Source organism: Daucus carota, chromosome 1, assembly GCF_001625215.2.
Source record: "Daucus carota subsp. sativus chromosome 1, DH1 v3.0, whole genome shotgun sequence".
Classification (NCBI taxonomy): Eukaryota; Viridiplantae; Streptophyta; class Magnoliopsida; order Apiales; family Apiaceae; genus Daucus; species Daucus carota.
In genome coordinates this window covers 39,720,725-39,738,412 of record NC_030381.2, presented here as the reverse complement: position 1 = coordinate 39,738,412, position 17,688 = coordinate 39,720,725, and the positions used below count along the sequence as shown (strand labels likewise).

Genomic DNA, 17,688 nt, shown 5'->3' with positions numbered 1-17,688 from the left:
ATAACAGTTTATAACTACCTTTGCATGCAACAACTTTTATTTTTTTAATACTGTATAAACAGCCTTCACTTATTGTTGCAGAAGAACGGCACCTCCGAGTTAGAAATCGAGCAAGAGAAAGGTGGTTTTAATTTTTGATATTTTTCATCGAAAAATTTCAGAATATTAGAAAAATAGAACGGAGTGATGTGAGAGGCGCCACCTACACGCCCATCGCTTCTCCTTAAAAATTCGAACTATCGCTATAAAGATGTAGGTTTGTGGTATTGAGAGAGGATGTTGTGTTTAGATAATCCAAAACCCTACGATTTATACGGGTATTTATAGGTGCAGAGAGACTTGTTTGCTACTCTTTCTCATAATTAAATAATCTGAACAAAATCAGATTAAAATTTTCAAGCTACTATTTTCTATAAATAATCTGTCTTTTCCATAATTAAATAATCTGAAACAAAAATCAGATTAAAACTTTCAAGCTACTATATTCCATAAATAATCTGAAACAAAATCAGATTCTGAAACTTGCTTCTAATATATCCGAAATTAAAAAGGTAGTTCTAATTTTTGATTATTTTCCATCCAAAAATTCCAGAAAATTAGAAAAATAGAAAAATAGAACGGAGCGATGTGAGAGACGCCACCTACACGCCACTCGCTTCTCCTTTATATAAGTATATTGATGATTGATTTTCCACATTTATCCTCACAATTAGTGGGAAAGCAGGCAGAATTTGGCCACAACCCTCAAGATTGATCAAAATAAATGGACGATAACTACAAGCAGTCCTACTTACTATTAGGATTAGCTTGTTAGGTGCCTCCATGAAGAACTAGAAGCAAGTGCCACAGCTTGCGCCCATACTTTCAGCCTTGCTTTCACATCCTTTGGAGCATCCCCTGTTAAATCACATTTGCCAAAACACATGTTACAAAATAAAAAAAGACAAAGACACTTTTTCGATATAAACAAGACTATTATTCTGAGACGGACCTGGACTGGAAATGTGCCAATTGGGAATCGGAGAACTCCCACCACTGCTGCTGGTGGTGTCAAGAGTGGATGCTGAGAGAGTCATCCGGCTCGGAGTTGTCGACAAGTCAAACATTTGCTGGTGCTCTAACTCGAAACCAAGATCTCTACATGCCTTAACTTCTTCCATGTCCATGCACAATGCTCTTTTCCCTCCTTTAGGCCTTGTGATTACCCTCAAGCCTCCCTCACTCTCTCCACTAAAACTATTCTGACTTAAACAAGTCATGTTCATCTTCATTTCTACTGTATTTTCATCATCTTCATCATTCATAAGACTTGTTTTTCTTTCTTCCCATTGCTTCCTCCTCAACACCCTCTTTCTCATTCTACTCAATTTGCCACAATTGTTGTCACTTAAGTACTGTTTGGACTGATCATCAGCCTGGCTCCTCTGTTCATGCAGTGGTGAGGCTGGCAGAGAGCACCAAGCTGCTGCTATTGGCTCCTTATCATCATCAGAATCCAAAAACAAACAACCCCTTGATGAGTTTTCTCTGCCATCAGGACCATAGCCTCTATCACAGAATTCCTGATCATCAATACACAATCCTGAGAACATGGTACCAACAGTCCCATGAGGATCATCATCGATATTTTCCAAGTTTTCATAATCCAGAGTTGAACTGCTGGTGCAGGTAGCTAGCCTAGAGAGACCATGACTCTGAAATTGAGATTCTTGATGATCTTCATATTGATCATCCACCAATACCTGATCATCTTCCCAGCTAGCCATTTTCTTGAAAACAAAAAATATCTAAATTTTTAACTAGAGGAAAAGACTCGTGGGGATTGAAAAGAAATGCAAATGAGTCAAGTAAAGGCAGAATTTATTATGATCAAGAGAGAAGGATTGTGAAGAGTCTTCCCAAGTGAGGCAATGTGATTGGTGGAGAAGAAGCCACCAAAATGCAAATTTGTTGTATATTTATTACATTTTTGGTTCTTTGATGAGTTTTGAATAAGTGTCTAACAGTAGGTTGTGGCTACTGAACCACCTAGAATTATGTATAAATATTGATGGACCATGGAGTATAAATAGAGGATGGATACGTCTTCAATTATTTGGTGATGATCAACATAGCGTGATGCCAAGAGCAGAGTTCCTATTGTGTGATATGGCATGTGACATCTACTCGCTAATATACTTGGAGACCCAATCAAGTGACTCTCCTTTTTATTCTTAGTTATCAGTATGAGTTTATTGTTGAGCAAAACTCAATTTGTCTTAATTTTTAAATTAATATTACGTATTTCAAATTTTATTTTTCTACCTAGATTTGGAAGAAAAATTCGGTTTTTCCTATAAAAATTGGAAACACTTGCTTGGCATTCGTAGATGCTAGATCTTAGACGAATACCAAGTATTTAATGAATTCATAGAAATCTGAAAGGCAGATATCAGTCTATATTATGTAATTATGATGAATTACGTCATCTATTACTCCCTCCGTCCCTTTTTAGTTGTCACCTTTGGTGTTGTGCCGGTTAAATTGACCAAAATTTAACTGAAATTTTATTTATTGAAAAAATAAATAAAATATATCATCAGAAATAACTTTTAATCTACTTTAAGATGTAATTTCCAGTTTTTTGAAATAATGAAAAAGTGATTTAATTATAATCTTTGATTAAAAGTTAATCAATTTGATCAACAAAAATAGAAATGTCACAACTAAAAGGGACAGAGGGGTACTTGTATTTAATTTTAGAATTCTGATTTTGAAGTATCCACCTTGGTTTTGATTTTCATTTTAAGCTGATAAAATCGGATCAATATATTGGTTTTAGCTAAATTCATTTTATTGATGATTTTTAGCTAATTTTATTATAATTTATGATGTGTGTTGTATATAATAATTTATCAAAATTATTAATTATTGTTTTCACTGGCCTATTCATTTCTATACACTTTTTTATGGATATCTTACACAATCTTATACATATAATTATCAAGAAAACAAAATTTTATTATATAAAAATCTATTTACATTCATTATTTTCTTCTACTACACTTGCTATATATATTGAATATTGATTTGTATTACCACTTTATCCATTTTTCCTACTTTTTCATGCTAAATTAAACCTTTTTTAACCATTGTGCCCAAATTATATACTATTAGGTGGGACCGAGAATGCAATATGTTAGTATAAGAAGATTAATTTCATCAAAAATATATGATGAGTAAAGTTTAATCTATTTGCTCACGTATTACTCACGACAACGCTTGAAATATTATAATTCGAAAAGATTAAAGATAAATATCTTGAAAAGTGTTTTCAGTTTTTCTTTATTTAATTTAGTTAGCACTCACCAATAATAATGGAACTTTTATGCATATCAATCACTCAAATAGTAACTCATGCTTGCTTCCATAAAATTTGTGCTGGTTACACTGTTTGGTTACATGACTTTATAGTTGTACACTTAAACTCAAATTTCAAAGAATTTGTAGTCATGGTAAAACGCTGTAGCCTGCACCTGAGAGGCGGTTAGCCGATCACAATTAAAATATAATATACTAAAAATTATATACTACACTAAAATTATAATTAAATATTAAATTTTTTTAATTCATGTAAAACTAGTCCAAATTAAATGTTGTAATATAGTAATATTTGAAATTTACTTATATTATCATCATATAAGTACAAATCAATATAGATTTAAAATTTATATTCAGTTTGAGTTGTGTTATATATATACTTTAATTTAACGTTATTTGTCTTTCTTAATTTGTTTGTTATTTATTTTATAAAATTAAAAATCTAATAATGATATATTAAAATATTAACTCATTATAATATTTATTTAACTTGAAAGTCTTATTATTGTTATTTGAATTCTACATTTATTTTTTTTATTTAAAATTTGTTAAACTTATTTTATTATATACATAATTTTATTTCTTATATAATAATTGATTTAAAACTTTGTTATATATTTATTAATCAAACACTACCAAACACAGGTTTTGATTTAGGTAGGAAATTCATATTCGATAATCTAGTACCAAGAATGATAAAGTTACAGTGTAACTACAAAATCCGTGAACCAAACGAGGCCCAAAATTAGTTTGCCGTATCATTTCGAGAAAAAAAATTGAAAACACAATTTATGATACATAACTCTATTGAATTCAAAACCATCCACTGAATCATCAAATGTTTATATTACAGTACTCCCTCCGTTTCAATTGCTAATAGTAATAGACCCGAAGTACGATGGCCGGTGGGGATGCAATAAAATGGTGAGAAGTTGGAATCGCTCCTGTGCAGCATATTCATTTCAGAAACGCGGAAACTCAGAAACAGTACTACAAATATGTCTTTATCTCTGTGTTTGTACATGCATGCAAATTTGTACTGCCACTAGCCGGTACGCGGTTCGGATTGGTTCAGTTGGAGGGTAATAACCGAACCAAACCGCAACTTGCGGCTTTCTAAAATCTCAAACCGCGACCAACCCGTTGATTAAAAAAAACCAACCAAATCCACCCACGTAATTGCGGTTGGTTGCGGTTCAACTGCTAAAATAGTTAGACAAAGAAGTTCTATCATACACTCTGATATAAGTTTTTATTTGGAGCATGAAATAAATTACAGTCACGGACACATTGACTAATTTATATTGGGCCTTGCTCAAAGAGTCCAAATTTCATTAATTTAGTAACTTTTATTTATTTATGTGAATATCTATATGTAAATATATAAACATATATAATAAAAATATTTAAATTTATATAATGTGCGGTTGGCGGTTGCGGTTGGTTTTTTGCGGTTTTAAAAAAAATAATCCGCAACCAAACCGTAAATTAATGGTTATTAAAAAATCCATCCGCGACCGCCCACATTGTGCGGTTATCCATAATACACGGATCGGTTGCGGATGGTTGTTGCGGTTGATCGGATTGAATGTACGGCCCTAACTGCCACTCTGCAAATTTGTAATGCAAATTGGTGTCGTAGTTGGACTCAATCACTCTCTATGAAATGACGGGTAATTAGGAATTAATTAGTATAGTAAGTGGATGTAATAATATTAATTATTATGTTAGTTTAAAATGTATTTATATAATAGTTAATTGAATTTAAAATATTAGATTAGTAGACCAATTTCAAACAATTAATAGAATAATTAATCACTTAAATCGATGTTTCATAAATAATGGCAATTTGTTAAGAAAGTATTTCTTTCGTTCCACTGATATTTATACAGTTTTTTTTATTATTTAATATGTATTTTAAAATTTTATATAATATAATTTTATTTATTTCTAAATTTTTTGTTTTTATGTAAAATTTAAAATATAGAAGTTTTATTTATAAAAAAGTTAAATTATTTATAAAATTATATTTTATAATTTTTAAAATATATGCCAAGTTTTCGTTCCGAATATACAGAGGAGGGAGGGAGCAGTCCACTAAATTGACTGTGCAGGTGAAACTAGAATTGACAAGACGAGTGAGATCTTGTCTTTGAACAATTGCTGCAGATATACTCCTATATATTATTGGCTAGCTATGCATTATAATTACATAGACATCCCATGCAATTCTAGTAGTAGTTGACAAATCAAAACTTACTACTAGTATATATATTTTACAGTGGTATTTTCCGATACTGTTTCCTCTCTAGTTTTTTATGTTATTTTTTGACATATTTTTTAATAAAATATAATTTTATAAAATATAATTTTATTATAATTCTTTAAATATTTTTTATGAATAAAATTTTGATGTTTAAATTTTTATTCATAAAACAAATAAATTAAAAATATATCATAGTAAACAATTAACGTACATAACCTGTTGGGACCGGAAAATCATTTCCTGAGTCACTGTGTTTTGATGAGGTGAAATTTGATTTGATGGTGACACATTTTTTTGATAATATGTGTTGGAGAGCTGGATTGCGCATTTATACTGTCTTTTTACTCCACCGACTTCATCCTAATCAGTTTCATGGTTATGACCCTTTTAATCTTGATTATTACTGCTGGAGATTTGAAAATGTACGTGTCTGTTTTCTCAGTTTATATTATATATTTATAATTGGGTAGCGGTCCACAGCAATCGGTTGCTCGAAAGCGCTTAACGAACCTACAGATCCTAAACCGTTGGACAGGATCATATTAAAATTTTAATATGTACAGTGTTTTTTAGTGCTGTACTGGGATTCCTATGTCCCTGGCATACGACTGCCAGAGACCTGGTCCTTTTATAATTTAGATTACTTTCAATAGGAAAAAGGTTATTTGAATTGTAAAGAAATCGAAAGGAAAAGAAACGAAAATATATGTCAGAAATTGGTTCTCTCTCCAATTTTACAACGGTAAAATCCGGAAAATAATGATCATAGAATCATACTAACGGCAGAATTCGAGTTCTATATAAAAGATTACACTCAAACAAATTCACCTACTTTGGGCTTGGGCTTACGGTGACTTGATCTCCAGATATCCATTCTGTATCCAGTAATCTTTGTCCCCCAACCCACGAAGCTTAAGCAGGCCCTATAAATTTGACAAAAGAAAAACATGCTTTGCCATTATATGCAAAGCCCAAACAAACTTGGTTTATAAACTGTATAAAAACACCAACAAAATCATAATTTAAATTCCCACACTTTCCCTCCAATATAAAATGCTCTTTAAAACAAAACAAAAATTTTCACCATTTTTAATCTTTTCAAATTTCTATTTTTCTACTACTTATCAATTCTCTAGTCAGACCAAACACATCTCACTTGCAAACTCAACACCATCCACTCTCTTTGAGACCAAAGTACTCCACTCTTTCTACCTTGTCTCTGGGTTATTTCATCAAACACTTTATGATCATAAGAGAGTCATGCCATTGTTTGGGCCCCACCTTGTAAATCTTTATGCTAAATTTGGAAACTTTAAGGATGCTTTTCTGGTATTTGACCAACTCCCAGCTCACCAGAAAAACAACATTGTTTCTTGGAACTCAATCCTAAGAAACTTTCTTAATTTGGGCATGTTTCATCAAGCTATTGAATTCTTTCACTTAATATTGAATCAAGATTTAGTGGTTCCTGATAATTACACATACCCTTTAGCTCTTAAGGCTTGTTCTGCATTGAATGATCTTCAAGAAGGAAGAAAGATTCAAACTTTAATACAAAATGACAAAGATTATCGCAATTTTACTCCTAGTATACATGTACAGAGTGCCATGATTGATATGTTTGCTAAATGTGGTAGCTTAGATGATGCAATATTGATATTTGAAGGCATGCCTTATAGAGATTTGGCGTTGTGGACTGTTATAATATGCGGGACTCTGCATAACAGAGAGTATATTCGAGCAATGTGTTTGTTTAAAAGAATGAGATATGAGGGGTTTAGGCCTGATTCAGTGAGTGTGGCAGCTGTTCTTCCTGCTTGTAGTAGATTGGAGTCTAGTAGAAATAAGGAACTTGGAATGGCACTGCATGGGTGTGCTATTAATTGTGGATTTGAAGGTGATTTGTTTGTTTCAAATGCACTCATAGATATGTATTGTAAATGTGGTGATACTGTCGAAGGTCAATCTGTGTTCTGCAACATGGTGCATAAGGATGCAGTTTCTTGGGGAACACTTATTGCTGGTTATTCACAGAACTGTGAATGCCGAAAGAGTGTGGATTTGTATATGGAGATGAGAATGTCAGGTTTAAGGACTAGTGCGGTCACTGTTGCAAGTGTTCTTCCTGGATTTGGCAGACTTGGATTGTTGAAGCAGGGAAAAGAGATGCACGCCTATATTTTGAAACAAGGGTTTGAAGATGATAATGTTGTTGGGAGTGCATTGATTGATATGTACTCTAACTGTGGCTCAAGCAGAGAAGCGGAACATGTTTTCGGGAGCACATCACATAGAGATATCATGTTATGGAACTCGATGATTGCTGCGCATTCTGGCAATGATCAGTTTGATTCAGCTTTTAGGGTGTTTCGTGGAATCTGGGGCTGTATGCTAAAACCAAATTCCATAACCTTGATGAGCATCCTTCCAGTATGTACTAAACTTGGAGCTCTTAAACAAGGGAAGGAAATTCATAGTCATGCAATTAGAAGCTCGTTGTTGAATGTTGTCTCTGTAGGAAATTCTCTCATTGATATGTACTGCAAATGTGGGTTCTTACAACTAGGAGTCAACCTCTTTAACTGCATGATGGACAAGAATGTTGTCACGTATAACACAATCATCTCTTCTTATGGAATTCATGGATACGCAGACAACGCATTCTCATTTTTCAACTCGATGAAGGCTGCAAGAGTAAAGCCTACTAAATTAACTTTTATTGCTCTCTTATCAGCGTGCCGTCATGCAGGTTTGGTTGATGCAGGTGAGTCCCTATTCAATTCCATGATTGACAATTATGGTATGCAGCCGGATATGGAACACTACTCGTGCATGGTGGACCTTCTAGGTAGAGCAGGTCATATTGAAGAGGCATGTAATTTTATCAGCAGGATGCCAATAGAACCTGAAAATGACATCTGGTTAAGTTTGTTAGACGCATGTAGACTTCATAACAAGTTTAAGCTAGCTGAAGAAGTCGGGAAGCATATCCTGCAAAATGAGTTGAGAGATTCTGGCTGTCACATTCTTATGTCGAACTTATATGCATCTGCTGAGAGATGGGACGATGCATCAAAGGTCAGGAGTATGCTAAAAGAAAATGGATTGACAAAGAAACCAGGGCACAGCTGGATTCAGGTTGATCGTGAAATTCACAAGTTCAAAGCTAGGGACACAAATCATACAAAATTTGAAATTATCAGCCCAATGTTGGAGAATTTGTTGCTGGAGATGAAAAAGGAAGAGTATGCATTAGAACCGAACATACTCTTCTAAAATAATGCGGTGATGGGTGGTGAAAATTTAGGCAACTGACAACTGATAATTCAGCGAGAATCTGGCTAGGCTTCCCTCTGAACTTACGAATGTTACATCCTCTGAGAGAAATTAGAAGACAGAGTGTGTACTGGCAAAACATGACAAGCCTTCTCAGCATCTACAGTGAAGGTTAAGTTTAGCAGTCAAGCTTCGACCAGGCCCTCATTTGTATGACAGCCCTTCTGAAGAAAGAATCGACACCTAAATTGGTTCCATTAAAAAATTTAGAAGATCAACAGAGTTGTACTGCATATAGCAGCCATATATGTAACATATTATATACTTTAACAGCTTCATGATATATATGTAGAACAGGATTATAGTGTTTGCTACTTACTAGATGCACTTTCTGTTATATCAATTGGGATATCGCCCCTGTTATCAGTGTAAGATAAATGGTCCCTGGAAACAAAATGTGATAAAAGGAATAATATAAACCTGCTAAATTGCTCAAACTTAGTGATGTGAGTACTACATGTAGAATATCCAGGAAGTTGTAACCAAATAATCACAAGTAAGAAGCTATCCATCCTTGATGACCACTTCCTCTGTTATCTTAACTCCAAGACATGATAAACACTCTTATTACATTATAAAGCTATTACATTAACTATACAATAGCTCTCAGAGTTAACTAATATATTCAGGACCCTTCACCATCTTCCTCGGTGGTCACATTAGTAGATGGCATCCTCTTTGAGACACTCTGCTATGACATATTTCAGTTGAAGCATCTTTTGCCTTGCCGACTGCAAAACATGGACCAGTTACAATTATGTCAAGCTGAGCTTACAAGATTTCAATGAAGGATAACTATCATGAATAATAAGATCACAGAATCAAGTAGTCCACGACTCCACGGACGTTTAAGACAGATGCAGTGTCATGTTACTCGTATGAAAAAACAATGAGTGCAATTTCTTGTAATTGACCATAACCCAAAAATAAAGAATCCACTAAAGAATACTGCTCTACTCTACTTGTTCAGACTGTAAGAGAAGGAAGTGACCTTTTGAATGGTTTTTACTTTCTGTTCAGCATCATTGAGTCGGGTGTAAATTGCTTCTTCTGCTTGCAACAGAAGTTTGCCGTGTGATGCATCTGATATTACAGAAATCACAAAATTCATGATGAAATCTATCTCTGAAAGAATCATAAGGTAATACTTTGTAGAATCATATTCACTTTGCTGTCTAATTATGAATGGCACTTTCATCATGTAAGACTGCCTATCACCATTGTCGAGTGCAAGATATATAACTTGGCAAATACCATGGATCTTGTAATGAAAGAGCCTGATATTTACAATTTACCTTAGTTCTTTCAGATCTAATGACATCAAGCATTATAAATTATCATTTAACAGACACTGATATGCCCTGCTGACTGCTGAGGAAAAGCTACAATGCTACATAGTCCATGATTAATATAAAACATACAGTTACCTATTCACAGATCACGAGTATCTGATTAGAAATGGAAAAAATGAACGACGTGAAATATATAAAAAGCATGGGCACAAACTGTGGTGTCCATTTTTAAATAGTGTTTAGTTTTTTATTACTTAATTTTGAGTGTAAGACGTTAAGTATAAAATTATATGATAAACTAGTTTAAGAAATAAAGGAAACTGATATTGTTAATTTTGTGGTTGCCTAGACTCGTTAGGAAAATACTCTAGAAAAAGAGAAGCAAAATATAAGTTGTACCTCTGCTTGATATCCAGGTAAAATGATAAAGCCAAAGCAAGTTACAAGATAATACTATTCAATCATAAAGAATACTGAAAATCTATTTCAAATATACAACAATTAAAGAGGTTGCCATACTTTGTTCCTCAATGATGTCTTTAAACTCTGTCTGCTGTAATTCCAGCCCTTCAAGAGTACTTTTGCAATCCTGAAGATGCACATTAACCTCATTTTTGAACCTTGCATATATGTCCTTGAGTTTTCCTTGTTGCTCTGCATATAATTTACCGTCAAAAAGAAGATATGAGGAAGCACACATATGAAAGACAGAAGCAACATAGTAATGAAACATAGAAATATAAACTAGGGATGCTAAGAGTGCTCTACGCCCCAAATGGCTATATAGTCTATGGTAACAATTCTACCCGAGGTTTATGACTGTTTAGAGATAATCCATATATAATGCATATCAACTCCGAGTCCGCAACTTATTTGTTTAGTTTCAGCACATGCTACTCCATGTACCAAAATCTACGATCAGGTAACAACACACTTGACAATGTTTATAAAATGCATATAATTGAAAACTTTCTAGGCCCCTCATAGACAAAGACATGGCAACCAAAGAGTAGCTTTATATGGATTCTTAGTAATAGTGAATAAAAAAACCACTTACATTCTTATTTGAAAAAGAACAAATTTTATAGATAACTTCAGTTCAATTCAGTTATTTACTCTAGATATAAACAATTGTATTAAGCACGAGAGTGGAGAAGTGAATAATATATTAGAATGTTTATAATTGTTCAGTTCGAGATGATATGGAGCATTGTTTGAGTGCCAAAGTAGCGGAGCACTCTTGTAGCAATGAGTGTGCAGAAGTGAAATCAAGGTGTAAATGTGTGAAAGACCAATACCCAAAATTCATTAACAAACTACAAGTACCAATTCTAATAGTTTGATCTTGTCAAATACTAATTGTTTAATAGTGATTGTCAATAAAACAATAATATTTTTGAGAATCGATAATATAACAATCAGATGTCAAAAATCCACAAAAAATGTAATTGGTAGCTCAATATTATCATTCATAAATTATAACTCGTTCTCACTCTCTACACCCTCCAACCCAAAAGCTAGTAAATGTGAGTACATGTTATATAGGCAAAGATGCCCATAGATTAGATCATTAGAACTTAGCCAACTTGAAAAAAATCACAAGCCTTAAAAGTATCCTTTCACTCTAAATACATATTACGGATGGTCACGCAAAGTCAAAATTAATCATGATTTTTAGAAAGATTATCATATTTTACAGATAAATCACCTGTAAATGTAGTCTCTAGACGTCTCCTTTTTGTTTTACCAATGCCAATCAGCTTCCCCCTGGAACAGTTCCCAGAATGAATTTAAAATTTAAAAGTATTACACTAGTAACATTTCAATTTAATCTACATACACATCTTTTTGAATCTGTGATTCAGCATTCTGCAACTGTAGCTGCATTTCCATGGCAACAGATGTCAAAATTTCAGCAGATCTTTTGCTAGCCGCCGAATTCATTTTGCTTTTCACTCTTTCCAAAACCATTGCAAACAAAGATACAGCTCTGGAGAAAAGCAGTCAAACACAAAAAAAATCACGAAAGATAGTGAGAATCTGTTAATATGATAGTTACCATGGAATTCTAATTGCTTTATCTGAGAAGGAAAGAAACCTAGCAAGACCATTATCTTCATTCAGTTCAGACGGAAGCCCATGGAATTTTCCAGACGCTGTAAAATTAGTGCACCACATAAATATGGAAGGGACATCAATTGGGCGAAAAAGATTCCTAAAACAACAGAAAATATGATGACCAATCAAAGGTCAGAATATACTAATACCCTGTGGAGGGGTTGTGGAGGGACTGTATGTGATAGCATCAGCAGCCTCACTAATACGGCACCTCTTAGTTTGACGGAATAAAATTTCTGGTTCCCGAGCTGTAACAATTTCTGGTGGTTCAGCTTCACTAGGACCTGCACATATCCATCAATATCGAACTGATTGGAATATTACTATTTAACCCATTTCACAGTATGCGCACAGCTGGAACATTCAGTAAAGCGAACAGAGTGCCTTTTGTCTGAATGATGGTACATAATATGGTTTATGTGGAGAAGTAAATATGCACTGTTTACTTATTTATACATATCTAAGAGTAAAAGCTCCATCCTAGTAAACATGATTCTCTTACATATATTGATGCTAATTATTATTCTTATGTGGTGCTAATTGTTGAAACTTGAATATAGACTGAGAAATCCTGCTGTGTTATCTAATGAACTGCTATTCAAAATCAAGGAGTGATAGAAAAGGACAAATTATTTACAAGGAACCTTGCTTCCTCAAACCCAAGTTTTCTCCGCCAGGGAAAGAAGCAAGCACTAGGTACGGCTTGTACCACCTCTCTTATTTGTAGGTAAAAGATAGAGTACAATTTATGACCAGTTTAAATTACAAGCTCCAATTATCAAACATTATATTCAAATGAAAGATGAATACGATGTGGATATGAAGAAGAAAAAGAGCTGAATGTGATTGCCAAACATCAGCTGACGCCTGACAGTAAAGAAAATCATAAGGTTCGCTCTATACCATTCACCTACTTATTCATAATCCTCATGCATTTGACCAACAAGCGGAACTAAGCCATATCCGAAGAATAACTAAGTTGTTTTATTTTTTGACCCAGTTTTAAAAAGACGCCATATTCAAAGTTGGCAAATACGCATTAGGCATGTATAAGGATGTGTGTATATATAACCTTCAGTAGATGAACTATCAGAGCTTTCAGAACCATCTTCTTCAGATGATGATGTAGATGGGCTGCTTACTGTATTGTTTACTTGCAGGTTGGGAAGTGACTTCTCAACAGGAGATTCTTCATGCACTACTTCATCCTATAGATTTAGTTAAGGAAAAGCAATACAAATAGAGACTATAAACAGACCAAGTCAAGATTTGTCATTGATTTCAATATGAAAGCTTAATTCCGTAAGGATACAAGTGTTTCTGTTTCTTTGTTCTTTTTGTCACTGTTCAGCGTTGAAGCAAAGAAACCCTTAAAGCTCCGGATGTGTTCCATGTTAAGTACCCCCTTGACTCCCTTCACGGGACTGTAAACATCCTCCTGTTTTTCATTGTTACTTTTTGGTGGGGAGCCACAAATATAGGTTTCTGTAGGAGGATTCGTTCCTAGCAAAGGAGTGTTGAAATCAAACTGCGGCTCTATGATGGTCTTTACAGTTGGATCAACCACATCTTCTTCATCCATATTCTTTGGAAATACAGTTTCACTGTTAATACCCAGAGTATCATCCCTATTCTTGATTGGGTATTGACAAGTATCTCTGTTTGCCTTCAAGAAACCAAAAAATCCACCCGCACCATTTTTAAATCCAGGCGAACCCTCGACATGAAATTTCGTCTTGCTACTATCAGTTACTTGACAAATCTCATCTGCATTGTCCAGTTTTGAAAATTGCAATTTGCGTGGCTCAACTCTTGAACTCTTTTTCTTTTCACTCTTGGAAACAGATGAACCACCAACCATAGCAGGACTAATTCTCCCGGAACGTCCTTCTTCGAAAGAGAATATGCTTTTTTCTGGCTTCCTATGTTTATAACTGGATGACGGTGTAATTTTGGCTTTGCGTTGCTGGACTTTAGTAGGTCTTTTCCGGGTTAAAGAGCGTGTCACTGGTCTTTTTATGGTGTGATTCAGACTATCAGAATCACTTTCAATTGTATCAGAATTCTGTCTGGGCTTCACATTAGAACATTTTTTCTTATTGCTGTTCAGTTCTGGTTCTAGATTATCAGTACAAGTCTTCAGAGTCGGAGAGCGTGAAAATGTCTTGGCTGGTGTGGACACGGTTCCCAGGACTTCCCAGATCTTCATCCGTAAAGTATCATTTGCCTTGTTTTCTGTATTTTCAGCTTTCTCTTGCGCCACTTCTTTACCCGGAACTTTAATCTCTTGTGCAGTTGTCAATGGAACTTCTTCAACCCTGTTAGAGCTACCGTCTCCCTGTCCCTTGATTGCACGAATACCAATGCTGACCTTCTTCTGCAATCCATCATCAGTCTGTGGTCCATTATTAGATCTCTGACTTTGATTGAACAGAGTGCTCGGAGCCTGGTGCGCATCACAAACTCCCTGTGAAGAAGGTAAATTTTGCTGGAAGGATCTAGTGCTTGCCCAGGGGGAAGTCTCCTGCACTGCAACGTCAGTTTGTTTTTCTTTAGTCGGATTTTTGACTTTTTCATAGTTGTGCATATCTTCTGTGGCATCCACTTTGCTAGAACCAAGATTTCGTGTGACTGGAAAAGCTGCAGCAGCATCATCTTGCTGTACTTTACTGAACTTTGCTTTCATAGATTGATCAACCACAATCCCAATAGAGATCTTCTTAGGTTGACTACTTGGATGGTAATTGCTCCCAAAACTCCGGCACTGACTCATCTTACCCTGATATTAACAACTACAAGATTTTCACATAACTTGCTCTTGCGAAAAAATAGCAGATACTGAAACGAATTTACAAATCAAAACTAATAAAAACATTAAAATAACAGTAAATTAGCACATACCGCGACACACTACAAATAAAAAGTAAAAAACAATTAACAACTTGAATAACAGTAAAACAGCACAAACCACAACAAATAACAGATCAAAACAATCACCAACCTAGTATAACAGTAGATCATTATCATTATGTCTATGGGATCAAAAAATTACCAACGTGAATTGATGCAGCAAAAGTATGATATAAAGCAACACATATAAAAACCAGAAACAGCAGATTCAGCTACTAAGATCTCGCAAATCTAGATACGTAACCAGCTGGACATCTCAATTATTAAACAATTAAAGCTTGATTGAGATCAATATAGACACGTATCACTATAAAATGATACTTCAACAAAGTTAAATCAGTAGATGCAACAACGAGAAGCATTTCAGAATCAATATTCCTAATTCCAGAAACCCTAATTCAACTCTCTCTCTCTCTCTCTCTCTCTCTCTCTCTCTCTGTGTGTGCAACGATACAAGCATACACGGATGAAAAGTAGCCCTCCCTCCCTCCCTCCCTCTCCCACTCTCTCTCCGCTTCTCTCTCTCTCTGTCTGTCTGTCTCTGCAACGATACAAGCATACACGCATGGAAAGTAGTGTTGAGGAGGCAGTAATATAACTTAAAATTAAACTCAGAAAAGAAAAACAGATCGGAACAAAACAATGAAAAAGGAAAGAGATATACAATTTGACATTAAATGTAGATAAACAATTTGATTAGAGATGGTGAGAATTCAGTTATTGATCACGCACCGGAGAGAAAAGGCAACGACGTCTGGAGCTCTGATCGGCGCTTTCGGAGCTGCTGAAAATGTTGAAATAATTCAAAAAGAGAGCCAATTCAACAAATAAATCTAGGCGGGAAGCCAGATGGGATGAGAGTGTATATTGTTGGGTGCTATGTATATAATAGAATTCACCAAAGTAAAAAATGAAAAATCCATTATCATTAAACTGTTATTTTGAGAAGCAAGTGTAAACTGAATGTTTGCAATTATACTTCTTTCGTATCATTTATTTTTATATGTAATAAAATATAGTTTCATGATTTATGTTTTTAAAAAAATTTAATTAAAATTTTATATGTAAATTTTATTCAAAAATAATAATTATAAAAACATGTTATAGAACTATATTCTAGACGAGTATTGAAGTGCGTGTCGTATCCCCTGCGTATACAGATCAGACTTGCAGGAGAATAAATATTAAATTTGACTTATTATTTTTCATGTGTTTACTTTTTTATCCCACCTAGAAAATTATGGTAATGATTCACGTGTAAAGATTATTATTATCATCATTATTATAATTAATAATTTAAAAAAATATTTATTTTTACAAATTGTGTTGTTGCACATTTTTTTCCTTTATAAGTGGTAATATTATAAATACAATTTATCGTTAAAATACCATTCATCGGTAAAATGTCAACTAGACATTGGTCAAGTCATATTTATGAATGTAAATTATTAATAGCACTTGAATATTGGTTTTTATAGATTATACAGTTACATATTTTTGTGGACAATTCATATATGTAAATATGTATTTATAAAATATAAATATTTATATATCTCTAAAGTGGAATCTAAAGCGGGAAAGCGAAGGAGAGATCATTTATTAAGGGATCATTTTTTGGTAAAGTAAAAAAATGAAGTAAATTTCAGATATAAGCTAATAGGGGTGTATTGGATTGGGATTTTAAAGCATTTTTTTACATTCATGAAATCCGAGGGTATTCGATTGAGATTGTTTGAAATCCATTAAAATCTTGAGGTATTCAATTGGGATTTTAAATTATGCTACAAAATCTGGTGGTATTCGATTGGGATTTTAAATTATGCTTTAAAATCCGATGGTATTCAATTGGGATTGTTTAAAATCCATTAAAATCTGATGGTATTCAAATGCTGATGGATTTTTTTGGATTTCATAAAATGATGGATTTTGTGGCATTCTTTAGTGTATTTTAAGTTTTTTGAAATCCCACCAAAATCAATGGGATTTTGAAGCATTCTCGTTAAATCCTATCAACTTTGCGACATTTGATCAAGAATCCGCACAAAATCAAAATCACATACAATCCATTAAAATCCATAAACTAAAAACAATCCATTAAAATCCCAATCGAATACACCCCCGTAAGACTTACAAGTGACTAAATCGTTTGATAAAAAAGTTGAAGTCTCACAACAAAAGTAAGTAATTATATTTTTTTTAAATACTTATTGAGTTTTTATACAAACGGTACAAATAATTCTTTTTGACTTATAAGTTCGGGAGATGCTGGACTTATAAATAACTGTCAAACACCATCTAAAATTGACAAAGGGCAGTTACATGCTAAAGGTCAAGAATCAAGACATATGATCAAGTGCACAGTAGGGCTTTCGGGTCTGGTCGACAAAATTCGATCAGAAATTTGAT

The 17,688-nt window shown here is 33.9% G+C and overlaps 3 protein-coding genes across 4 annotated transcripts; 1 reads left to right on the top strand and 2 right to left on the bottom strand.

Annotated features, from left to right (window-relative positions):
• Positions 1-386: 386 nt before the first annotated feature.
• On the bottom strand, positions 387-2,070 carry LOC108194401 (uncharacterized). Its single transcript, XM_017361352.2, has 2 exons — positions 992-2,070; positions 387-897 (listed from the first exon to the last, which is right to left on the bottom strand). Exons 1-2 carry the CDS (start codon positions 1,764-1,766, stop codon positions 803-805), a joined length of 870 nt encoding a protein of 289 aa, XP_017216841.1. The 5' UTR covers positions 1,767-2,070; the 3' UTR covers positions 387-802.
• A 4,816-nt stretch (positions 2,071-6,886) lies between these two features.
• On the top strand, positions 6,887-8,902 carry LOC108222587 (pentatricopeptide repeat-containing protein At3g57430, chloroplastic). The gene has a single exon (XM_017396488.2). It carries the CDS (start codon positions 6,887-6,889, stop codon positions 8,900-8,902), a length of 2,016 nt encoding a protein of 671 aa, XP_017251977.2.
• A 458-nt stretch (positions 8,903-9,360) lies between these two features.
• On the bottom strand, positions 9,361-16,174 carry LOC108222575 (meiosis-specific protein ASY3). 2 transcript variants are annotated; one of them, XM_064083693.1, is made up of 10 exons: positions 16,015-16,174; positions 13,685-15,151; positions 13,445-13,580; positions 12,522-12,656; positions 12,353-12,410; positions 12,095-12,244; positions 11,963-12,021; positions 10,774-10,908; positions 9,954-10,045; positions 9,361-9,693 (listed from the first exon to the last, which is right to left on the bottom strand). In XM_064083693.1, the coding sequence occupies exons 2-10, from the start codon at positions 15,143-15,145 to the stop codon at positions 9,622-9,624; spliced, it is 2,298 nt and encodes a 765-aa protein (XP_063939763.1). In that variant the 5' UTR covers positions 15,146-15,151; positions 16,015-16,174; the 3' UTR covers positions 9,361-9,621. The 2 variants fall into 2 exon arrangements, with proteins under 2 accessions (XP_063939763.1, XP_063939767.1); XM_064083697.1 differs by having other exon boundaries at positions 13,685-15,164; positions 16,015-16,171.
• Between the last annotated feature and the right edge of the window lie 1,514 nt (positions 16,175-17,688).

What these genes read in the sequence shown, in the direction of transcription:
- LOC108222587 (XM_017396488.2), top strand. Translation starts at nt 6,887, where the DNA reads ATGCCATTGTTTGGGCCCCACCTTGTAAATCTTTATGCTAAATTTGGA.
- LOC108194401 (XM_017361352.2), bottom strand. Translation starts at nt 1,766, where the DNA reads ATGGCTAGCTGGGAAGATGATCAGGTATTGGTGGATGATCAATATGAA. An exon ending in TTGGCACATTTCCAGTCCAG is followed by an intron (nt 898 to 991) that starts GTCCGTCTCAGA and finishes GTGATTTAACAG; the next exon opens with GGGATGCTCCAAAGGATGTG.
- LOC108222575 (XM_064083693.1), bottom strand. Translation starts at nt 15,145, where the DNA reads ATGAGTCAGTGCCGGAGTTTTGGGAGCAATTACCATCCAAGTAGTCAA. An exon ending in TGATAGTTCATCTACTGAAG is followed by an intron (nt 12,657 to 13,444) that starts GTTATATATACA and finishes GGATATGTGCAG; the next exon opens with GTCCTAGTGAAGCTGAACCA. An exon ending in GAAGATAATGGTCTTGCTAG is followed by an intron (nt 12,245 to 12,352) that starts GTTTCTTTCCTT and finishes GCTTTTCTCCAG; the next exon opens with AGCTGTATCTTTGTTTGCAA.